Here is a 21,390-nt window from a genome sequence, read left to right as displayed (position 1 = left end):
AATTCACAAATATGTGAAAATTCAACAAAACACTTCTAAATAACCAATGAGTCAAAGAAAATCACAAAGAAAATTTTAAAATTACTTTAGAACAAATGAAAATGAAGATGAACAGATATAAGGCATTGAATCAAAGATCAAAAACCTTCCAATAAAGAAAAGCTAGATGGCTTCACTGATAAATTCTATCACATAGTTAAAAGGTTAAAACTAATCCTTCACAAACTCTTCCAGAAAGTAGAAGAGGAAGGACACTCTTTCACTCATTCTGAGACCAGGATTATTCTAATACCAAAGCCAGATAAAGACATCACCAAAAAAAGAAACTACAAACCAATATCCCTTAATAATATACATGTAAAAATGCTCAATAAAATACTAGCAAACCTAATCCAACAACATATTATTAAAAGGATTATACACCCAACCAGGTGGAATTTATCCCAGGAATGCAAGCATGATTCAACACAAAAAAACAACAACACATACACACACAATGTCATACACCACAGGAATAGAACGAAGGGAGAAAAACATGATCACCTCAATTCAAACACTAACTCACTCATTCTATAGGTATTATTCTTATAACCAAACCAGACAAAGGCAGAACCAGAAAATAACAGAACAGTATCTCTTGTGAATGTATATGCAAAAATTCTAAACAAAACCTTGGCAAACAGAATCCAGCAACATATAAAATGATTATATGCTATGACCAAGTGGGATTTATCCCATAAATGCAAGGCTGATCTACATCTGAAAATTAATGTGATGCACTATATCAATAAATAAGGGATAAAAACCACACAATCATTTCAATAGCTGCAGAAAAATAGTCTGACAAAGTTCAACACTCCTTCACAATAAAAACTTCCAACAAACTAGGAAAAGGAAACTTCCTCAACATGATAAATGGCATCTATAAAATTCCCATAACAGAGTATAAGCATGTCAATTATTTCCCAAACTCACCAATACATGGTGTGGTCAATCTTTTTATTTTTAGACATTCCACTAGCATGATAGTTTAATGTTGTCATTTTATTTCCCACTTTCTAATGACTAATGATGTTAAACATTTCTTCATATCCTTATTTGCCTTCTGTGTATCTTCTTTCATTGGTCTGTTCAAAGCACCTATTTTTATTTTTTTAAGATTTTATTTATTTTAAGAGAGAGGGGAAGGGAGGGAGAAAGAGAGGGAGAGAAATACTGGCGTGAAAGAGAAACAAACTGGTTGCCTCTCATATGCTCCCCAAGCAGGGAGCAAACTCACAACGGAGGCATGTGCCCTGACCAGGAATGAACCCGCAACCTTTTCCTTTGCAGAATGTCACACAACCAACTGACATGCACACAGCCACACTGGTCAGGACTCACTCACTTATTTTTAATTGGGTTCTTTGCTTTCTTATGTCTTAAAGTCTTCTTTTATCCATTCTGAATTCAATTTTTTTTCTTATCAGATATATGATTTACAAACATTTCTCCCCATCTGTGGCTTGTCTCTTCATTCCCATAACAGTCCTTTGAAGACAAGATGTCCTCAATTTTGATGAAGTCTCAATTTTTCTTTTTTGTATTGTTTTTGGAATAGTATCTAAGAAATCTTTGCCCAAACCAAAGTCACACAGATTTTTCTCCTATGGTTTCCATGAGTTTTATAGTTTTGCATTTTATATGTTAAATGTCTTTTAATTTTTAAATATAGTGCAAAGTTCATTATTTCACATATGGATATTGAATTGTTCCACCACCACCATTATTTTTATTTATTATCTTTTTCTGCCCTGGCCAGTGTGGTTCAGTTGGTTGGAATGTTGTCTGGTAGACCAAAAGGTTGAGGTTGCAATTCCCAGTCAGGGCACATACCCAAGCTGCAGTTTTGATCCATTTGGGGCATGTATGAGAAGGCAGTAAATCAATGTTTCTCTCATCACATCGATGTCTGTTTCTCTAAATATCAATAAGAAAAAATTGTAAGAATTTTTTTAAAAACTATCTTTTCCAATGAATTATCTTTGCATCTTTTTTCTTTTTTAAAATATTTTATTTATTTATCTTTAGAGGGGTAGAGAAGGAGAGAGAGAGAGAAATGGCAATGTATGGTTGCCTCTCGTGCGTCCCCTGCTGGGAACTGGCCTGCAACGCAGGCATGTGCCCTGACTGGGAATTGAACTGCAATCCTTTGGTTTGCAGGCCCATGCTCAATCCACTGAGCTACACCAGCCAGGGCCCTATCTTTGCATCTTTGTCAAAAATTAATTGACCATATTTGTGAATCTATTTATGGAGTCTCTATTCAATTTCTGTTTGTCTATCTTGCTGCTAGTACTACACTGTCTTGATTACTATCTCTAAACCAGGTAGTAAAGTCTTCCAATTCTGTTAGTTTTTTCCCCCAAAATTACTTTGGCTATTCTAGATCCTTTGCATTTATTTCCTTGTGAACTTTCGAATGAGCTTGCCAATTAGTACACACACACACAAAAAAAGTATTCTCCTGGGATTTTCATTGCAATTGCCTTGAACCTAAAGAGCAATTTGGGGAAACTGATCAATAAATAAATACAGCATATGTGTAGATTTATTTAGGTCCTCTTCAATTTCTATTAGTAACTATTAGTAATGTACAAATCTCTCAAACCTTTTGTCAGATATAACTATTTCATATTTTATCAATTTTAATTTCAATTTGTTTGTTCCTTGCTATCATCTAGAAACACAACTGTTTTTTGCACATTCATATGGTATCCTACATTCTTGCTAAATTCACTTACTAGTTCTGGTAGCTTTTCTAGATTGCATATGATTTTCTCTATAAATGATCACATTGTCTGCAAATAAAGACAGTGTCTAATCTACTTTTTTTCCTTGTCTTATTATACTGGCAAGGACCTCCAGCACAGTGTTGAATGGCACTGGTATAAACAAACATCCTTGCTTTATTCCTGATTTCAGGAAGAAAGTATTCAGTCTTCCACCATTAAGTACAATGTTAGCTCCAAGTTTTTCATAGATGCCCCTTTTCAGGCTGAGAATTTTCTATTCCTTGTTTCTGAGGGTATTTGCTGGAAATGAATATTAGATTTGTGGATGCTCTCTCTGTATCTATAGTTTTCCTTTTTTAGCTTAATATGGTGAATTATATTGATTGGTTTTTCAAATACAAGCCAACATATATTCTTTAAATAAATCCTATGTGATCATGATATATTATTCTTTTTATGCACTGTTGGATTTAATTTGCTAAAATTTTGTTTAAAGTATTTTCATCTGTGTTGAGTAACATCAGTCTATAGTTTCATTTTCTAGTAATGTCTTTTTTTAGTTTTGATATCAGGTTAATGTTGACTTCAAAATGAATTGAGAAATATTTCTTCCTCTTCAATTTTTCTGGAAGAATTTTAATAGAATCGTTACCAATTTTTCCTTAAATGTTGTAAAAGTTACCAGTAAAGCCATCTGAGCCCAGAATTTTCTTTTGGTGAAGGTCTTATTCAGTAAATTCAACTTCTTTCATTGATATGTTATTCGGTTATCTATATATTCATAAGTGAGCTTTGATAGTTTGTATATTCCAAGGAATTTTTCCATTTCTCCCAAGTTATCAAATGCACTGGAATGAAATTATTCATAACATTCCCTTTTCTTTTTTAATGTCTGTAGAATCTGTAGTGGTGTTACCTCTCTCACTCCTGATATTCCTATTGGGAATGGGTAATTCCTGATCATTGGTTTTTTGTGTATTTTTTCCTCTAGAAGTTCATCAATTTTACTGATCTCAAAGATTCAGGTTTGGGTTTCAACAATTTCCTCAACTGTTTTTCTATTTTCTGTTTCATTGATTATCTGATGTTTATCATCTCCTTTCTTTGGCTTTTTTGGATTTCATTTGCTCTCTTTTTCTAGTTTCTTTTTCTTTTTCAAGCTCTAGTGCTTTTATTTTCATGAGTGAAAGACTCCTGGCCAGCAGGGGAAGGAAGAGGTGGGCATGGAGATCAACTGGCAGGCTCTGAGCCCAGGGCCTGGGCTGCTGCCTGGCACCCACTTTGTGTACAGTCATGGACAGCAACCCCCTCACAGGAGGCTCAGAGGCACCAGCCAGAGTCAGGGGCAGCCTGTGAGCAGCCAGGAAATGGGCAGTTGACTCCAGGTTTTTTCCTTAGTGTATACTGGGGGGTGTAGTTCCTATGTAGATGGATCAGGCAGTGACTTGGTGGCTCCTTTAGTTCTGATTGTGCAGCAGCTCCTTCCTGTGCCAAGTGAAGGAACCGTTCCTGGTGGCGCCCACCCTGCTCTGGGAAAGCAACCCAGTTGTACACAATTCCCACGATGCCTGGATCTTCTGAGGAGAGTACCATATGTCCAAATCCCAGGACAGGCTGACAGGCTCTTCAGTACTGCAGATTCACCACATTCATAGACAACAGTAGTGATGGTGCTCAGGGCATGAGCAGCTTGCTAAGCACTAATAACATAGTCAGTCTCCAGGCAGCTGTCCCCTAGAGACACCTTTCAGTGTCCTTCTGCCTGGATGCTTAGCCCACAGACCAGCTGGCCTCTGAGAACAGTGACCACCCCTACTGGTCAGGTGGGGCAAGTGCCTGGGGAAACATCTCCAGCAGTTCTCTGAATGACCACTTACTTCAGCGCTCAACTAGGGCCCAAATGAGCAAACTGAGTGCTGAATCTGGCTGTCAGTTCTGCCCTGCCCCCAGCAGCAACCCCTGTAATATGGAATGATGAGTTTGCTCACTTTGGAAGAGACTAGGAAAGCAGGACCACATGCTGAGCTCACAGCTGTTACCTACAAACACTCTACGGCAGAGACAGTCCCTGGCTAGAGACACCACCTCAGGTTAATGGTGGCGCTCAGCGAAACTGTGCAGTTTCATCAGGGTCTTTGCCCCAAGGTGTGATCAACTTCCTCAGCCCAGCCAAAACAGGTTTGGAGAAGAGAGGTGAAGGACAGAGTAGCCCCCTGATGCCAGACAGCAGGGCATGCAGGGTACTGCCTAAATACAGGAATCTGTTATGGGCAGCTGGATAGTCTCACACAGGTAACACATCTGAGTCCAAGACAAGCTCAGAAACCTGCTCCTCTCACCTCTCAGGAAGAGGAGAAACTAAGGAAAAACCTTGAGCAGGTCCCAACTCCCAACACTCCCACCAGCTGAATTCCTTTAGGCCCAAGTTCGAAGACAGTACCACCTGGGTCTCATACAGAGTGGATCCAGCCTCCTATACGCTCCCTTCGGGGTCAGGTGTCCCAGCTCAGGTGATAACTGATGGCCAAACCACTGATGTCCCTGCCCAGTACAACTGTGGTCCAGCCTATTGGGAGCCCATGAGAAGGGCCAGAGATGGACAAGATGGAGCAGATATAGATCCACAGGCTTCTCCATGGAAAATAACAGGCCACACCCTGGCTATCTGCACAGGCAGCACAGGGCAGATGGGTTGGCTCCCACACGCCAGGCCCTCCAGTTTCTTAAGTTAGGAGGTGAGACTATTAACTTGAAACCATTCTTTTCCAGTACAGACAGGTTCAGTGCATAAATTTCTGTCCACATATTGCTTTAATTGTGTCCCACAAATTCTGATATGTAATATTTTTATTTTATTCAATTCAAAATACTTCCTAATTTCTCTTTCAATTTCTTCTTTTACCCAAGGCTTATTTAGATGTATGTTATTCAATGTCCAAATATTTGGGAATTTCTGGTCTTTTCTATGATTGATTTATAATTTAATTTCATTGTGGTCAAATAATCATATTATATGCCAGGCACGGTCAAGAGTATCTACGTGCTTCTCCTGTAACCTTCTGACTTCCCCCTAGAAAGCCAGATCTGATTTAAAAAAAAAAAGTGCATCAAGAAAAGGTCAGGCTAAAAAAAGTCTGCCACAGAGAAAAATATTAAGAAAACATAAGCCTTCAGGCCAGATGAAAGATAACTGTGAAATAACAACAAAAATTAATCCTAATACTGAAATATTTATGGATGTATTGATGTCTAGGATTTGCTTCAAAATGACCCAGGGTGAGGAAGAATGGGCAGAAGAAAAGATCAAATGAGACTGGCCAGGTGGTAAATTGAAGATGATGGGTCATGGTGTTTCATTACACTAGTTTACTTTTAAAACACTTCACTTTTACCATAATAAAAGATCTGTTAGAATTTAATATTAGCACCTCAGTCACGAAATCTAGGGGAAAAATAGTAGCTTAAACACTGTTCAAGAAAAAGAACTGCGGGCAGTGCCTTCCATGTCTGTGGAAAGAGGTGGCTTGTAAACGAGAGATGACAAGGGTATAAATAGAACAAGTATGAGTCACTGGAGTCAGCCAAAGAGAAGAGTGTACGTTTCTGCAAAGTGAGTAGGTGGCACAACTATCCAGCAAACAGAACAAAGTAACATGTAAATGCGAATATCCTATTTGTGCCACAAAAGTTTCTCAACACATTTCAAAATTCTAAATTAGTTTTGTCTTTTTTTCAAGGGTACTGCCTAGCCCTGCTCCCAAGAGGAAGCATCTCCTTCATAACCAATACTGTTTTAAAAAATGGACTGTTCTGGTAATTACACCACATACTGTATTATTTCAGCTTCACAACACGATGAAGAAAACAAAGCACCCTTTTAATCTATGATTTCTACTTCCATTACCAAATGTACAGTTTTATAAAAAGAAATCATTATGTTGAAAAATTAAGGAAATGAACACCACGTAACAAAAATTTGCCAGGTGCCTGCCATATGCTTGGTGTTAGGGATAGAGCAGTGAATAAATAGGCAAGGTCCCTAATGTCCTGGGCTTTCTGGGCGTCTAAACACCCACCCCTACCCAGTCTACAAATAATGAAGTCGAAGTCCAGAAAGGTTAAATGAGTTTTACCTGTGACTGCACACTTCACCAGTGATAGGCCTGGGGCAAAACCCAGATCTCCCGACTTTCAGGGCAAGGTGGATCTGCATTATAACTTCAACTAGTTTCACTTGACATTACATCCGCAGGACCACAAAACATCGGGCCACTCCATTTCTAGGAAGTGTATACTGAAAATAATAATGCTGAAGCACAATCGGCCCTAAGTTCCCTAAGTGAATCATAATTTCATGATCATCACTGCAAAAGACGAACCCTTATATGTAAAGGCACTTATTCTTAAAGAGAATGCCAATTTAACCTAATAGATAAATCAGTACATTGTCGACTAATATTCTATTATTAGGGCAGCTGGTCGTTAGTCTGGATTATTCGTTACTTAGTTTTATTTTTAAAGGGTGGAGATCCTTTTGAAAATAAACGGAGAAATTAATGCAAAATTAATGAAACTCTTGTAAATAAGTAAAAGCTTTCCTGGGTGAACACAGGGTTACACGGGCACGTTCCTAAGCATCAGATCCTCCCCTCCAGCCCACGCTCCCTTCTCAGACAACGTCCTGGGATGATGGGATGATGCTACCCGCATCTCCCGCTCAATTTCAATTCTCCTACAGCCAAGACAGCCCGGCGCGCCAGGGTTTCCACCTGCGCGCCTCCGCACATCAGTCACTGTGGCAGCCAGCAGTTAACCTTCGCTCCCCGCTCCCCCGCAGGCCCACGGCCAATGAGCCCTCAGCCCGGCCTCGATCCGGGAGCCCGGCCTCGATTGGGGAGCCCGGCAGGCCCAAGGCTGGGAGGCAAACGCAGGGTGGCGCCAGGGCTCCCAGAGTGACAGGCGCAGCGGCGGCCACACCCACCGCCTGCGCGGTGACAGTCCGGAGGCCGAGGCCGGCAGAGCCTACAGGTGCAGCTGCCAGTTCCACTCCGCTCCGCCCCAGCTCGGCCGGGGTCCCAGGCTTCAGCCCCGGACCGCCCCCGCCCGCCTCTGCGCGCACCACCTGTCGGGCTGCCCCGCCCGGTTCCTGCCAAGAGGCTGGAGGGGACAATTCGAGGTCCCAGAAGGATGACAGCTTTACCGGAGAGTGGGCCCCACGCAGGCCGTGTCAGTACTCTCGATCTCCTGCAAGATCCGCTCATGTTCCGGGACAGTCCCCAGACCTTCGCCGCTCTCCGCCATCTTGGCTGGAAGCTGAGGAGCCGGCGAGGCGCGGCACCGCGCGGACCGCGAGAGCGAGCGGCGGGCGGGCGGCGGGCGGCGGGCGGCGAGCGCAAATGGGCGGGGCGGGCGTGGAGAGGAGCGGGCGCGTCACCCAGCCCCGATCCAGGCCCTGGAACCTGCCCAAGGCCAAGGTGCTCCCTGGAAGGGCGAGGAGAGGAAACACGTACCCTGCTCAGCCCCACCGCTTGTCCCAGTTGCTGTCTTGAGACTAGTCTGGCTTTCACATATGTTTTTGTTTTCCGTGTACCAGACCCTCTGCTAAAAAATAAAAAATAAAAATAAAATAATCACCCTCAACCTGTAATAAAAGCGAAGGGAAAGCTTTAACAAAGCGATCTGATGTACTCAGTGGTGGAGGGTCAGAAAAAGGAAACGTGCACTCAAGAGAAGCAAAATTATGTATTAAGGAATAATATTTATTTTAAGAATGAACTGGGAAAATCCTGCTGTCAACCATGATGTCCTCTCTGGGCATATTTATGTCCCTGACGGCAGGAAGTTCACAGAAGCTGGTCAATTTGGAAAATAAATTATAGGCGAAAAAAATGACAAATAACTATGACAGTTAACGGCAAAGATGCAAGAGAGACCCAGGGCAATGTATGATTCCATGCCAAAGTCCTTAAATCCAAGTGTCCCCACGTTGCTATAGCTGGGATGAGGACTGGTGGGATTTTTTTTAGAGGAGAGGGCATCAGAGATGGGAAAAGAGAGGCAGGGTGGCTTGCAGAAAGGTACTAGTGTATAAGAATCCTGTTTAATGACATGTTTGTGGGACGCAGAGTAAACCAGTTTGTCATCCTCAAAGCAGCCACTGAGGAAGATTAATCAGGAAGACAGTGCAAATCCTAGCCCTGAAGGACAACCATTTTCTGATCTCCAGTAATCCAGGGCTCTGAACTTCCCTTTAAGTCAACCAAGCCCTTTACTATCAAGCTGTGTAATTCACCCACTTCAGTGAGCTTTTACTAGAAGCCTAACTCCATCTTCCTTCCCACAAAAACCTGGGAGGTGGCATATTGTAAAACAGTTAAAATCACGAGCTCTGAAGACAAGCGTCCTCAACATAATAGTTAAAATCATGAGCTCTGAACACAAGCGTCCTCAATTTAATTCCTGGCTCTTTCACATTATCTCACAGCTGGGTGACATTTGGCAAAAACCTAATCTCTATATTTCAGTTTCCCCAATGTAAATGACTCTAGATTCAATTTAGCACATTTATCCACTCCACTAATGATTTTTAATAGTTTGCACTTGTGTTTATTGGTTCCCGTTTATACATTTGGAAGTTTTGTTTATTTTTGTGCACCTGACCCCCAGGGAACCAAAATGCCGCTGACTTCAGTGCATGCTGGCTTAGAAGACTAAGAATGCTCTGCTACATCCAACTGCTCATTCTGCCAGAAGCTGCATCACAAGCCTGTGTCCACTGTCTTGTTGGTACAGGAGACTCCAGGTGATCTCTGGGAAATCTCACTTTCTTGAGCTGCAAGAATATGCAGAAACAAAACAGAAAAAAAATCTCTCGCCAAGTTCACCAGCACCATCACATCATGTTAAGGTTCTTAAGGTCAAAGAAACTTTAAAATTTTTTTTTGCAATATCCTATACTTCCTTATACAGTTCTGCACATATCTAAGAGAAAACTGGAAGGGTTTTGAAACTTGACAATAATGAAGCTCTGAAGCCATTAGAAAGAGGTCAGGATGAAATGGAAAGAAGCATTCCAAACAGGTCTGAGCATAAGGCAGGCATTTTGATTATTCTGTGATTGGTAACAATGAGAAATTAGAACAATATCAAATTGTAAAAACTTAGTTTCTTCAAACTTACTCTTTATATATTGACATTACATATATCATATACTGTAACTATATTCAGTTGCCTTAACAGAAATTTGTAGCGCTAATGAAAACATTGCCCCAAATTCCCTGATATCCACTTTAATCAAGAGCTTCAATGCAAGAAACAATATTTAAGGACTTCTGTCAGATGATATCAACTTCATCTGTTCCTCTGGTTATTTAAAATTTTACCCTTGGGTCAAGCCAAATCCCTAATTTCCAGTGTTGTCGTCCTTCCTGCCAGTGATTTCTATTAAGTAGTAAAAAACATTTTTTTTTTTCTTAGCCGACTGCCTTTCCATTTACTGGGGCAATATCACTGGAGTTAGCACAACCGAACTGCAGGTTCAGTTCTTGAGAGGGGAAGATAAGCCTTTTGAAAATTGAACCTGAAACTGAAACATAAGAAATGAGGACAAATTCTGAACCTTCCTATAAAGAGAATAGAAAGCCAGTTGTCTCTGCAGGAAATGGCAGGCTGTCTTAGCTCAGTTGATGCACACAGCCAGAATTCATTGCTCTGAGGAGGAAAGCAAGGTGAGGAGAGCAGAGCATATGCCACAGGCCAGCTTCTCATTTAGCAACTGTATCCTGACGGGTCATTCATTTCCCAGACCATTTCCCCTTTGCTTCACTAATCCTGACACTATCCAAACCCGGCTCCAAATACCTGTTCTGGGAAGCTGTCTTAGGCACTCCTCACTCCTGGCCTCTTTCAACACCCACCCATTGAGATTACCTCAACATAGGCAGCAATATTTTCCCTGCAATTCAAAAGAAGAAGAGGGGAAGTCTGTATACCACTTCTCCTTCTGAAACAGCTTTTTCTGGTTCCCTTTGTGACTTCTTTTTTCAATTAAGCCTTTATTTATTTATTTTTAGAGAGTGGGGGAGTCAAGGAGAAAGAGAGGAGAGAAACATCAGTGTGTGGTTGCCTCCCATGCACCCCCCACTGAGGACCTGACCCACAACCCAGGCATGTTCCCCGACTGGAAATCGAACCAGCAACCCTTTGGTTCACAGGCCAGCACTCAATCCACTGAACCACTCCAGGCAGGGCCTTTTTTGACTTCTGACAGTTCCATTAGTACCTGAAGATTTTTGCTAAGAATTGAAAGCTAAATAACTATGTAAATTTTAACAACGGACATAGATATAACAAATGTGCTACCCATCAAAAGCCTATTCTAAAGTAATACATTACTAAAGTCTCTAAAATAAAGAATTACAACTATAGGCCAAGGTAAAAACCATTTAGCAGCTATTTACTGAGCACTGTTTAGTAAACTCTTTATATTCTAGTTTAATCTTTACTAATTTAATTAGTAATTTAATTGGTAATTAAGTTAGTACTAACTTTAGTAAACACTAACTTAAATCCCGTGGGGTAGACACTTTTACTATCTTTTAACTTGAAGTAACTGAGACTTACAGAGATTGAGTCACTCATCCCAGGCCACACAGCAGTAAGTTGGAAAAGATGGACCTATTAACCAGTTCCTGTTTTTCCCATCAGTTAAGTCAGCCAAGAAGAATGTTCCAAGGTTGTTTCATTTATCCAAGAGATAAATGACAATCAGTCTGGTCTGAGGAAGTTGGGGGGTAGCAGGGCACACATAGGCAGATTGCTCGTGCATGTTGAATTATTTTTCAGGTAGTGTGTACTGACTTTCAGAGATCCACCCCAAATCTCTCTCTAGGACTCCTGGCAGGGGCAACGTACACCAGGAAGATGTGTTCTGTGCCCAAGATGCATCTTGGCAGGGCAGGAGGTACATTCTGTGTCCAGCATGAAACTAAACAGTAAAGGAAGGATTTCACCAGTAAATTAACTCTTAGTCATTAAGGACATACTTTGAGCTGCTTGTCTTTGGACTAATAACCAATCTTGGGAAAGCCCTTCCCTAAGAAGAAGGCTGGAGAATGCAGCTGCCCTAGCCTGGCGTTTAACTGCTTGGGTTCAGATTCCAACTCATCTTTTACTAGATGTTGGACCTTGCAAGAGTTACTTAACTTGTGTAAGCCTCAGTTTCTTGAAATGTGAATTAGGGACAATAATAGTTCCTAGTTCATCAAGCTGTGTGGTGATTAAAGAAGATAACATATGTATAATGTTTAGCCCAGAGATCAAGCAACATTAGCACTGGAAACTAAGATTATTAGGCATTTATTATTAAACCAGGAAGCCCAGAATTTAGCTCCCTCTTGGTAAAGTAAACATAAAATCATCATATAAATGTCCTTTTTTTTAAACTGATAAGAACAGATACTACACTTGATCTTAGCCAAAAGGCCGAGAAGCGATAAATGTTCTTTTTTTTAATCATTAACAAAATATCCTAACTTTGTATCAGGGCTCTCTGAACCAGAACCTCATTTTTTCTGAATGCTCAATTGGTAGAAACTGCCTGAAATATGTTTTCTGTTCTGGAGGAGGAAAGGGGCCATGTGTTTGGGTTAGTCTCTTGGTTCCTGATCCACTTAGTGAGCCCCCGGAGATCTGGCTTCTAAGTCAAACACCTCTTTGTTGTCCTTAGAGGCAGTGTTTAGCCTTTGGGGCCCATGTGGTGATAAATAAATCACTGAGTCTGTCTCTACTTCCAGGCACAGAAACAGTGTCTCCATTGTTTACTGGGCAGTCCAGTTAATAGCTGTTAAATGTACGATCCACACGCAGATACTTCTGATATTAAGCTTAATGTTGTAAATGCATGTTTCATGAGTTAGGTTGCAGCTCTCCAAAAAGATTCCCTTCCCCACTCCTGGAAACCCTGTAGCTGACTTCCCAATCTTCATCTTCTCAAGACTTTGCTAATATCATTCAAATGTTTCTTAAATGGTTTAAGAGCCCTCATTATATAACTGTAGAACTGCATCAAAATGTAAAGTATAGGCAGTCTTTATACATTGACTCTAACAAAGGAACACTTCCTGGCGCCTTTAGTCACTCTGGGGATATCTTGGCCTGCAGTACTCCTCCAACTTCAGCCTTGTTGGTACAGTGGCCCCAAGTGGCCACACTTTGTAAATGCAAGAGAGTATCAATCCTGCTACTCTTGGCCCCGGCAGACCTGGGAAAATTCCTGCTGAAGATCGGCACGCCACGGTGGAGAACAATAAAAGAAAATCTGAAACTGAAGCCAAATAAAATCAGTTTTTCTTAAATATGAGCCATCCTCAGAGAAGTGCAAAAATAATTAGCCCCGGGTTCTGTCATTCAACAACTACTGTATTTTATTGAAAGCTTGCTGTGTGACAGGCTCTTTGTGAAGCCCAGACTGGGCTGATTCATGGGTGTGTGACCTACGCCGTTGCATGTGGCTTAATGCTCTGCCATCACCGTCCTATACTCTTAATAATTTTTGAACGAGGGGGCTACATTTTCATTTTGCAATGGGTTCTGTGAATTACATCACCAGTCCTGCCCTCCGAACATTCCCCTGAAAGCCCCATTAGCTCGTTCATCCTAAAGCTAAACATCTTCAAGTTCATTGAGCAATTAAAGAGCAATATGAATTTCTTTGAGTTCGAGTCCCCCTGTTTCCCTCCTCTTTTTCCCCCTGGCTGTTTTCTACTTTTCTACCATTTTTTCTCCTCTTTCTTCTCCTCATTGTTAGTTTTTTATTATTCATCCTATTCAATGCACTCTCGATTCCCCACTTTCCCCATGTAGCTTTCCTTTATTGCCTTTTTGCACTTTCTCCCTCTTCTCTCACTTGCTCTCTTTTTTGTTTCTTCCCTCAACAAAATAGACTTTAGAAATGTAATGTGATGAAATAATAATAAAAGCTAACATTTACTCCCAGGCCACTCTCTGTAAAAAAGTATCTCTACACCACCCTCTCCTTTCTCCTGTTTTGTTATTCTTTGTAGCACTTATTACCACTTTTTTACTTGTGCTCTTAAATAAGAATACAAATTCTCGGGCACCTGAAACTAAAGCAACATAATATGGAATGTAAACTGTAATTGAAAGAATTTTAAAATGATAACTTTTTAAAAATACAGACTCCCTGTGAACAGGGAATGTCCAAATCGTGATCTCGCTATATCAGCAGGACCCCTGGCCACCCCAAACCACTGCCGGCCACCTGGTAGATGCTCCATAAACATTTATATTTACTAAGTGAATGAATGAGTCATTGAGCATTGCTGCCTGAGGATCACATTCAATACATTCCATACCCAATTCATGTAATCCTTTCAATGGTTCCATTAATAAGTATAGAGGCAAAATGTAAATGCTCANTCCAAATCGTGATCTCGCTATATCAGCAGGACCCCTGGCCATCCCAGACCACTGCCGGCCACCTGGTAGATGCTCCATAAACATTTATATTTACTAAGTGAATGAATGAGTCATTGAGCATTGCTGCCTGAGGATCACATTCAATACATTCCATACCCAATTCATGTAATCCTTTCAATGGTTCCATTAATAAGTATAGAGGCAAAATGTAAATGCTCATGAAAAATCTAGCAGCTACATCGCTCACTCTCATCAGGGACCCAAGGCTTTCCTGGGGCACTGCAGATGTGGCCTCAGTAACAGTTAGTCCCACATTTGTTTCGGACCAGTTTCTCTGGACTCCATTTTACGTATACAGCGTGTACCACACTGCTCCACCCTTGTTAGAGATTAAATGAGGTCATATATTACCTTAGTACAGTGATTTTCAACCTTTTTCCAATCTCATGGCACACGGAACTAATTACTAACATTCTGCAGCACATAAAAAAAATGTTATATAGTTTTGCCAATTTGACCAAAAATAGGTATAATTTTGATTCATTAACACCAGACAGCTATTGTGTTGGCTGTTGTCTGGTTTTTTTGTTTGTTTGTTTTTTACAGTTGAAGGAAGAAGAGGTCAGTCCCCCTAAATAAATAGGTATTGCATGTTCTAAAAATTCTGGTGGCACACCAATGTGCTGCAGCTGCACTAATATAAATCGCTGCATCAGTATAAAATACAATTATTAGTAGTAAATTAGTAGTAGTGATAGTAGCAAATATGATTTTGAGAAAGGGATATCTCTCTCCCCTGCATATTATGTGACCAAAATAAAATTTACATTATTCAGCATTTCCCACTGCTCAGAATTTCAAGATGCTGTGGGTACTTGTTTATATCAATATTCTAAAGTATATATTTATTAAATTACACTGGAATATATTTCCCAGATGTAAACTAGACATAATAATAACAACAGCTACTATTTATTAAGCATGTATTATGTGCTAGGCAGGCATTGTGCTAAGCACTTCATATACATTAACCACTTGAAATAAGTTTTATTATAATCCCCATTTTATAATTTCAGAAACTAAGGCCAAAATCAAACAACCTAGGTTTAGTAAAACCTAGGTTTTTTAATCATAATCAATATACTTAATGGAATATGATTTAATAGAAATCTTACATGTCTGAAGATATAAACAGCAAGAGCATTCTCAAATGTCTACAGCTGAATTTGACTGGTCATATTTTTTAGTATGGCATCCTAAATTATATTGTGCATATAGTTAAGGTTGCTAGTAGGTTTTTCTTTTTCTTTTTTAATGTTTTCCGTTCTTTCCCAAAGGTATGTTATCTTCATTCCTAAAAAACATGAAATGCAAAGAAATAGCAATATCCTGTTTGCTCTGAACTGGTAAAATTTCACAGTCAGCTTTTGGAAAATAGCCTGAGAGACTCTGTGAATACAAGTGTAAAACAATCATGTTATCATGAAACAATTAAAAAAATTTCTTCTGGTACGTCATCTTGTACAATTCCCTTTTCCTCCTATTTTTCCCAGCCCTCTCCAGGGCTTTCTTTGGATATGTCCCCTCTCCTGCCTCCCACTAACTTTGCAGGGCCCTTCCCTGTGTTCATGACTTTCTTATCTCACACTCAGCTACAGCAACAAGACACACTATAACTTTGGAAATCAGATTGGGTCAGACATGCTGTAACTTCTAAGAAGCTAACAAAACCCCTGCAGGAAGGCCCCCCACGCGTAACATCTACATCCACGTTGGAGTCAGGATCCGTGGAGGTGGGGGGGGGGCAGGTCAAAGGGGCGAAGCCTGGCAGCAGGAAGTTCTAGAGTAGATGTGATAAATGTTATGAACACTGCAACTGCCCTGTCCTAAGACCATAGCTGCCATGACTAATTTATCAGAATCACTCTCAGCACGAGATTCAGACAACCATTACCAATGCCGTGGAATTGGTATGCTAGTTGAGACTGATTGACCATCCTTATTCCAAGAAGCTGGTAATGGTGAATAAAGCTGGTACTGGTAGCTTCCTTTAGTGTGGTTCCAAACAGCTACAAAGCCTACCAGGGACAGACCCCTAAAGGGAGGATGTGGCAAGGAGCTGGGTGTATCGAGGCCAAATGGAGGAACTTGAGTGAATAATTAGAAAACCTAAAGAGAAGGAGAAAAATCCAGTGGAAATTAGCATATGGTGGGAACACTGCGAAAACTGTGATGCCTAGGGCTAAAGGATTAGAGCAGCAAAGCTAATTCCAGCCCCCACCTGCTGATGAGTTTCAGCCTACCAACAATCTGACAACTGGAAGACTTTGAACGCGCAAAGCAAAGCTATGTTAGGACAATGCAGGCACCAGCAGTAGGCCTTTTTTATACTCCTCCCTTTTCTCTCTTTTTTAAAAGATTTCATTTATTTCTTTTTCTTTTTTTCCAAGATTTTATTTATTTATCTTTGGAGGGTAAGGTAGGGAGAGAGGGAGAGAAACACCAATGTGTGGTTGCCTCTCATGCATCCCCTGCTGGGAACTGGCCTGCAACCCAGGCATGTGGCCTGACTGGGAATCGAACCGCGATCCTTTGGTTCACAGGCCCACGCTCAATCCACTGAGCTACACCAGCCAGGGCTCCCCTTTTCTCTCAAATGTATTCACCATCTGCATGGCTAATGTCATATCCCACTGTCCAGCCTGGAATTTTATTCCTCAATTCAATTGTTATAGCTGCTTGAGATATCTTTAATGTATATTTCTTTGGCAACACAACTAAACCATAAAAAAGAGCATGGTGCCTCAGCTCTCCCCTAAAACTATCCTTTAAATGTAGTATTGTGGGCAGTAGTCCCATTTTACACACAGAATGAAAACAAACACAGAACTTCAGCATCATGTGATTGTTCACTTTTCTACCAAAACAAAAAGAAGGCCATAGGAGCTGATCCAAGGACCCATTGCAAAGGAGTCCGGCAGGAGACAGGCTGGACCACCAGGGAGAAGCTTACTCTGGGAGCAGCCACATGTGAGAAGTCAGGAGGTGGGGGGGGGGGGGGGGAATGTAACCTGAGCTGGGCGAAAGAGACTGTGGACCACTGATAATCACCAACGGCATGACCCCTGGTCTCAGCAAGACCCTCATGAATCCTCAGATGGAGGAGACCCGTTTTTTCAGATGATTTGTGTGGGTAAATGTGCCAGGAAGGCTTGTACACTCTGTGAAAAAAAGGGCTGTTGGGCCATTCTTAAATGACATGGTAGAAACCATGAGTCACTGAGCATTCTGAGCTTCCCTTGCAGGCGTCAGAGAAGCAGACCCCTCCTGACTGTGATCTGAACACCGATCTCAAGCGGGGCACCTCAGATTCCCTACCTGAAAAACCAGGTGGGCAGAAAGAGGAAACCAACCAAGTCCAGGATTTTACAACAGAAAATGTTCAGCGAAGCAATGCCATTCTTCTGTGACAGGAGAAAACAAAGAGAACTTTTGGATGTTCTTTTCACCTTAGTTCCAAGGTGCAGAGCTTTCCCCGAATATGTTTCTCTCCCATATTCACAGCCTCATCCTCTATGTCCTAATCTTTCCCTCAGTGGCCATTCCAGGGCCAGCCCGTCTCCCTCCAGCCACACCCCTTCTCCACCATCTCTGCCTTTAGAGCTTTTAGCTATTTAAATACTTTCACCTCCTCTTCTACCTCAGTGGATGACTTTCTCTGGACCACCCCCCTTTTTTTGCCTCACAAGGTCACCATTAGCTCAGAAGCTCATACGGATTAGTTCATTCGTCCAGCTACTATGTGCCAGACAGAGTAGAAGCAGAGGGTACTGAGACACAGGTCCTGCCCTCAAGAATCTTTTGTCTGAGAATGGTTATAACACAAAACACCCACACATACACATCCAAGTGAGCCAAAATGCCCTGGATCCTTTGGGGTTTCAAATGGTGGAACGTGCACATCTGGTTGGGGAATCAGGAGAGGCTTCATAGCAGAAAGAGCATTTGAGCTGTGCCTTGCAAGACGGGCGGCATTTTGGCAGCAGAAGTAGAGTGAAGAATAACAAAGGCAGGGTACCAGTGAGCACCAGAAAACCTCAGAGCATACATCAAAGAGTAAATTCTTCGGTTTGGCCAAAATGGAAGTCCTGTCTTTATTTTCCAACCTTCATATTTGGTCACCTGGTCACGTGTATTCCATAAGAGCAGTGAAACAGGATAGAGTTGACCTTGAACTACTGATGGCATGCACAGATATGTGTAGAAAGACATCAAATGCCAGCCTAAGAAGTCTTCGCCTCATCAGTGACTTTCACAACAGTTTAGGAAACTAATTTTGGTTAATATTGTCCCAGATAAAGGCTTGTCAGGAGTTCTGTGTCTGTCCCCCCAAATAACATTACCATGTTTTTAGCAGTAGGCTTTGCAAAAGAGTGTTCTCACTCATTTTATAACCTAAACACGCAGCTAATGGTGGGTGGGCCTTACAGGTGTGCTGGCCGTAGTGACAGGGCAGCACCTGGAGGAAACACCTGTGCAGTCTCCATCCCTGAGGGTGACGCTGGGAGAGTGCTAGGACGGCCAGATAGAAACGGATTTTTTTCTTTAGGAAGACCAGGTACAAGATTGCCTTGAGAAGAGAGAGTAGAACAGATCCAAGACACACAGTAGGAAGACAGGTCCCATGCTAGAGCAAGACCAGCTGGTAGGTCCAAGGATGGAAGAAGTCTGCAGATGTTGCCCAGGGTCATGAAACCTGGGCGGGGGGGGGGGGGCGCGGGGGGGGGCAGAGAGCTGGGGCTTGAGGCCGAGGCTCCGAAGCAGCCACCGCAGCAGAGGCCGCAGTGAGCAACACACGTCCAGGCTCCATCTACCCCTGTTACAGTTCCCCTTTAGACCGCTGACCTAGCCACCAGGCAAACGCACAAGGTTTAGACAGTGCTGGTATAGAATAAAGGATGTTCCACGTGAAAAAACTGAGTTTCCCATTAGTAAAAAGCTTGGGTTTCTTCAACCTACCAAATCAGGTAAAATTACTTGCCTTTCTTCATGTGGTGCTCCGATAAAAGGAAGGTGTAAAGGATAATTGTAATGAAGCTGTAGGGATTTTGCAACTCACCTATGTGTTGATAATCCAAGAGTCAACTAACAAATGTCAACCGCTCCCCATGCCTATAGCACTACCCTCGGCCTTTTGCAGAGATTCAAAATATACTCAATGCAAAATCAAATTTAAGTACTTGGCAGAAATATATTCAGATTTCTATGTAGGGAATTTCAGAGCACCTGGCTCTGGGACCTTTCTGAGAATGAAGAGACAACACCAAAAAAAGAATCTATTCACCCAATCTACAAATATTAGTCAACAAATATTTATTGGCTGTCACTGTCACATTCAGTGATGGCCATCTCATTACCACACTGATAGGTGTCCGATACAGGCAGACAGGCAGCAAGAATTAAACATTAAAGGCTGCCCTTTTAACACAAACAATGCCTTTCATTTTTATCCGGCTCTTGTACTCTTCAAATTAATCCCCATATTACCAAAGAAGCTATTTTTAAGTCTTATGTAGAAATAAAAAGAGACATACCTGAGAGGCCACCAGATTTGAGAGGGCAGCCACAATACACATACACATTCTGCATTTTTTCTACAAGTCATCTCCACTCAAATGTAAACTGGTTTCATTCATAGGTCTGATTTTTCTCGCTTTTCACGAAGCATGTTTTACAGAAAACAATGGAAACTTCATATAAATGGGATGGACTATCTATTTAGAGACAGCGTGAGACCCTTTCTGATCACTGGAAAGTCATTCCTATTTAACCTTGTTCTGATGAATCAGGAAACACATACGATACCAGAAAAAAATGGATTACTTATTTATTGTAATTTTTCTAAGAATAAGAAACTTTGAGATTAGGTGTATATAGAACTGTAACTATTTCTCAAAACTATTTTTTATTCTGTCATGGAGAAAAGCATAAAGAGAAGTGAATCAGACTAGCTTATTACAGCTAAAGAAGAAACAATACAATATAAAGGAGCCCTACCTTAACGTAGCTTCAATGGGCTGCTCAAATGACTGAATCTCGGCCAGGACATTCTCATAGGTTTGATCTGAGTCTTCTTCCAACATTGCTCCGCACGCCCCTGATTTTCCAGCTGCAGACATCAGATTTCAACAGCAATACAGCTTTAGTTTACAAAAGAAATGTAGTGCTCTTTTTTATAATTATAAGGTTCTCTGTTCACCCAGAGTAGCAGCAAAAACTGAGCTCACTGTCTGACTTCATGCTATCAAAATCCTCGCTTCCAAGAATGTTGCACAGCTGTTGCTGTCCTGTCTCCACTTATAACATTTTACTTATTATTAACCTTGACACGGTTCAGAAAGTTCCTGCCTGGTGCTTGCTATATTCACTCACTTGTTTCTCAAAGACGGTAGCTACAAACTTGGTAGGAATTAGAACCATTACGCTACAAAAAAGATATTAAATAGATAACTCGTTAGGGTGCGTATTTTAATATTATTTATGCTAAATGCATAATTAAAGCTATGCTCCCAGCTATTCCTGCAACTATACCTTTGCCCACAAGCCCAAGCATGTAGCTTGTCCGGGAAAAATAACATCTTATAGGATAGGATTTTGAGGTCACCGGGCTGCTTCTTTGGTTCCTCTTCTCCTTCACTTCTCCACCCTACTCACTGCCAGGTGAAGTTTCTCCATTACAGAACTTTCCCTTTTGTCCCCTGTCCAAATCCAATGCTCCTGGAAGCAGTTAGATTTTAGTCACTTAGGCCTCACTGGGAATGCATTTGCCAGATCCTTTCTGCAGACACTGTTTTGATGGGGAGAAAGCATGAAGCTGCCAGGACATCAAAGGAGACAGGATGCCACTGAGAGGAAGACAGTGCAGGAAGTAGAGGCCCAAAATATCACGGGAAAATGTGCCCTACAGCCAGACCCAAGTACGCCTAAAAAATCAAACGGGCACGTTATCATTTACGTTAGATCTTCCTCAGCTCTGAGTTTAACCTCAGGTTAACACTTAAAGGGATGGGTAGTGAACCTTTTCATTTATTTACAGTTTTTATGAGACTTTAAAACATTACTCTAAAAAACGAAGTTCTTTCTCCTAAAAAATGTAATATTGATATAAGGTATATAA

General features: G+C 41.4%; 1 protein-coding gene, 1 non-coding gene and 1 pseudogene across 5 annotated transcripts in view; all 3 read right to left on the bottom strand.

The window, feature by feature from the left end:
• Positions 1 to 20,371, bottom strand: part of EXOC6 (exocyst complex component 6) — a 173,590-nt gene extending 153,219 nt beyond the window's left edge. For 3 of the 4 annotated variants that reach the window (XM_037047364.1, XM_037047365.1, XM_037047366.1), the window contains exon 1: positions 7,975 to 8,124. In XM_037047364.1, the coding sequence (XP_036903259.1) occupies positions 7,975 to 8,075 (101 nt within the window). In that variant the 5' untranslated portion in view covers positions 8,076 to 8,124. Of the gene's footprint in view, positions 1 to 7,974; positions 8,125 to 20,270 lie in introns of those variants that run through there. The other variant, XM_037047367.1, reaches the window with a different exon arrangement.
• Positions 4,005 to 6,987, bottom strand: LOC118988008 (protoporphyrinogen oxidase-like; annotated as a pseudogene).
• LOC118988044 (U2 spliceosomal RNA) lies at positions 12,075 to 12,269 on the bottom strand. Its single transcript, XR_005066705.1, has one exon. It is a non-coding gene; the product is annotated as a U2 spliceosomal RNA (small nuclear RNA).
• Positions 20,372 to 21,390: the final 1,019 nt, after the last annotated feature.

The sequence above is a fragment of the Sturnira hondurensis genome, unplaced genomic scaffold (assembly GCF_014824575.4).
Source record: "Sturnira hondurensis isolate 20B ecotype Veracruz unplaced genomic scaffold, ASM1482457v3 Scaffold0005563, whole genome shotgun sequence".
NCBI lineage: Eukaryota > Metazoa > Chordata > Mammalia > Chiroptera > Phyllostomidae > Sturnira > Sturnira hondurensis.
The sequence above is the reverse complement of the archived record's forward strand: the minus strand, read 5'-3'. Positions and strand labels throughout refer to the sequence as shown.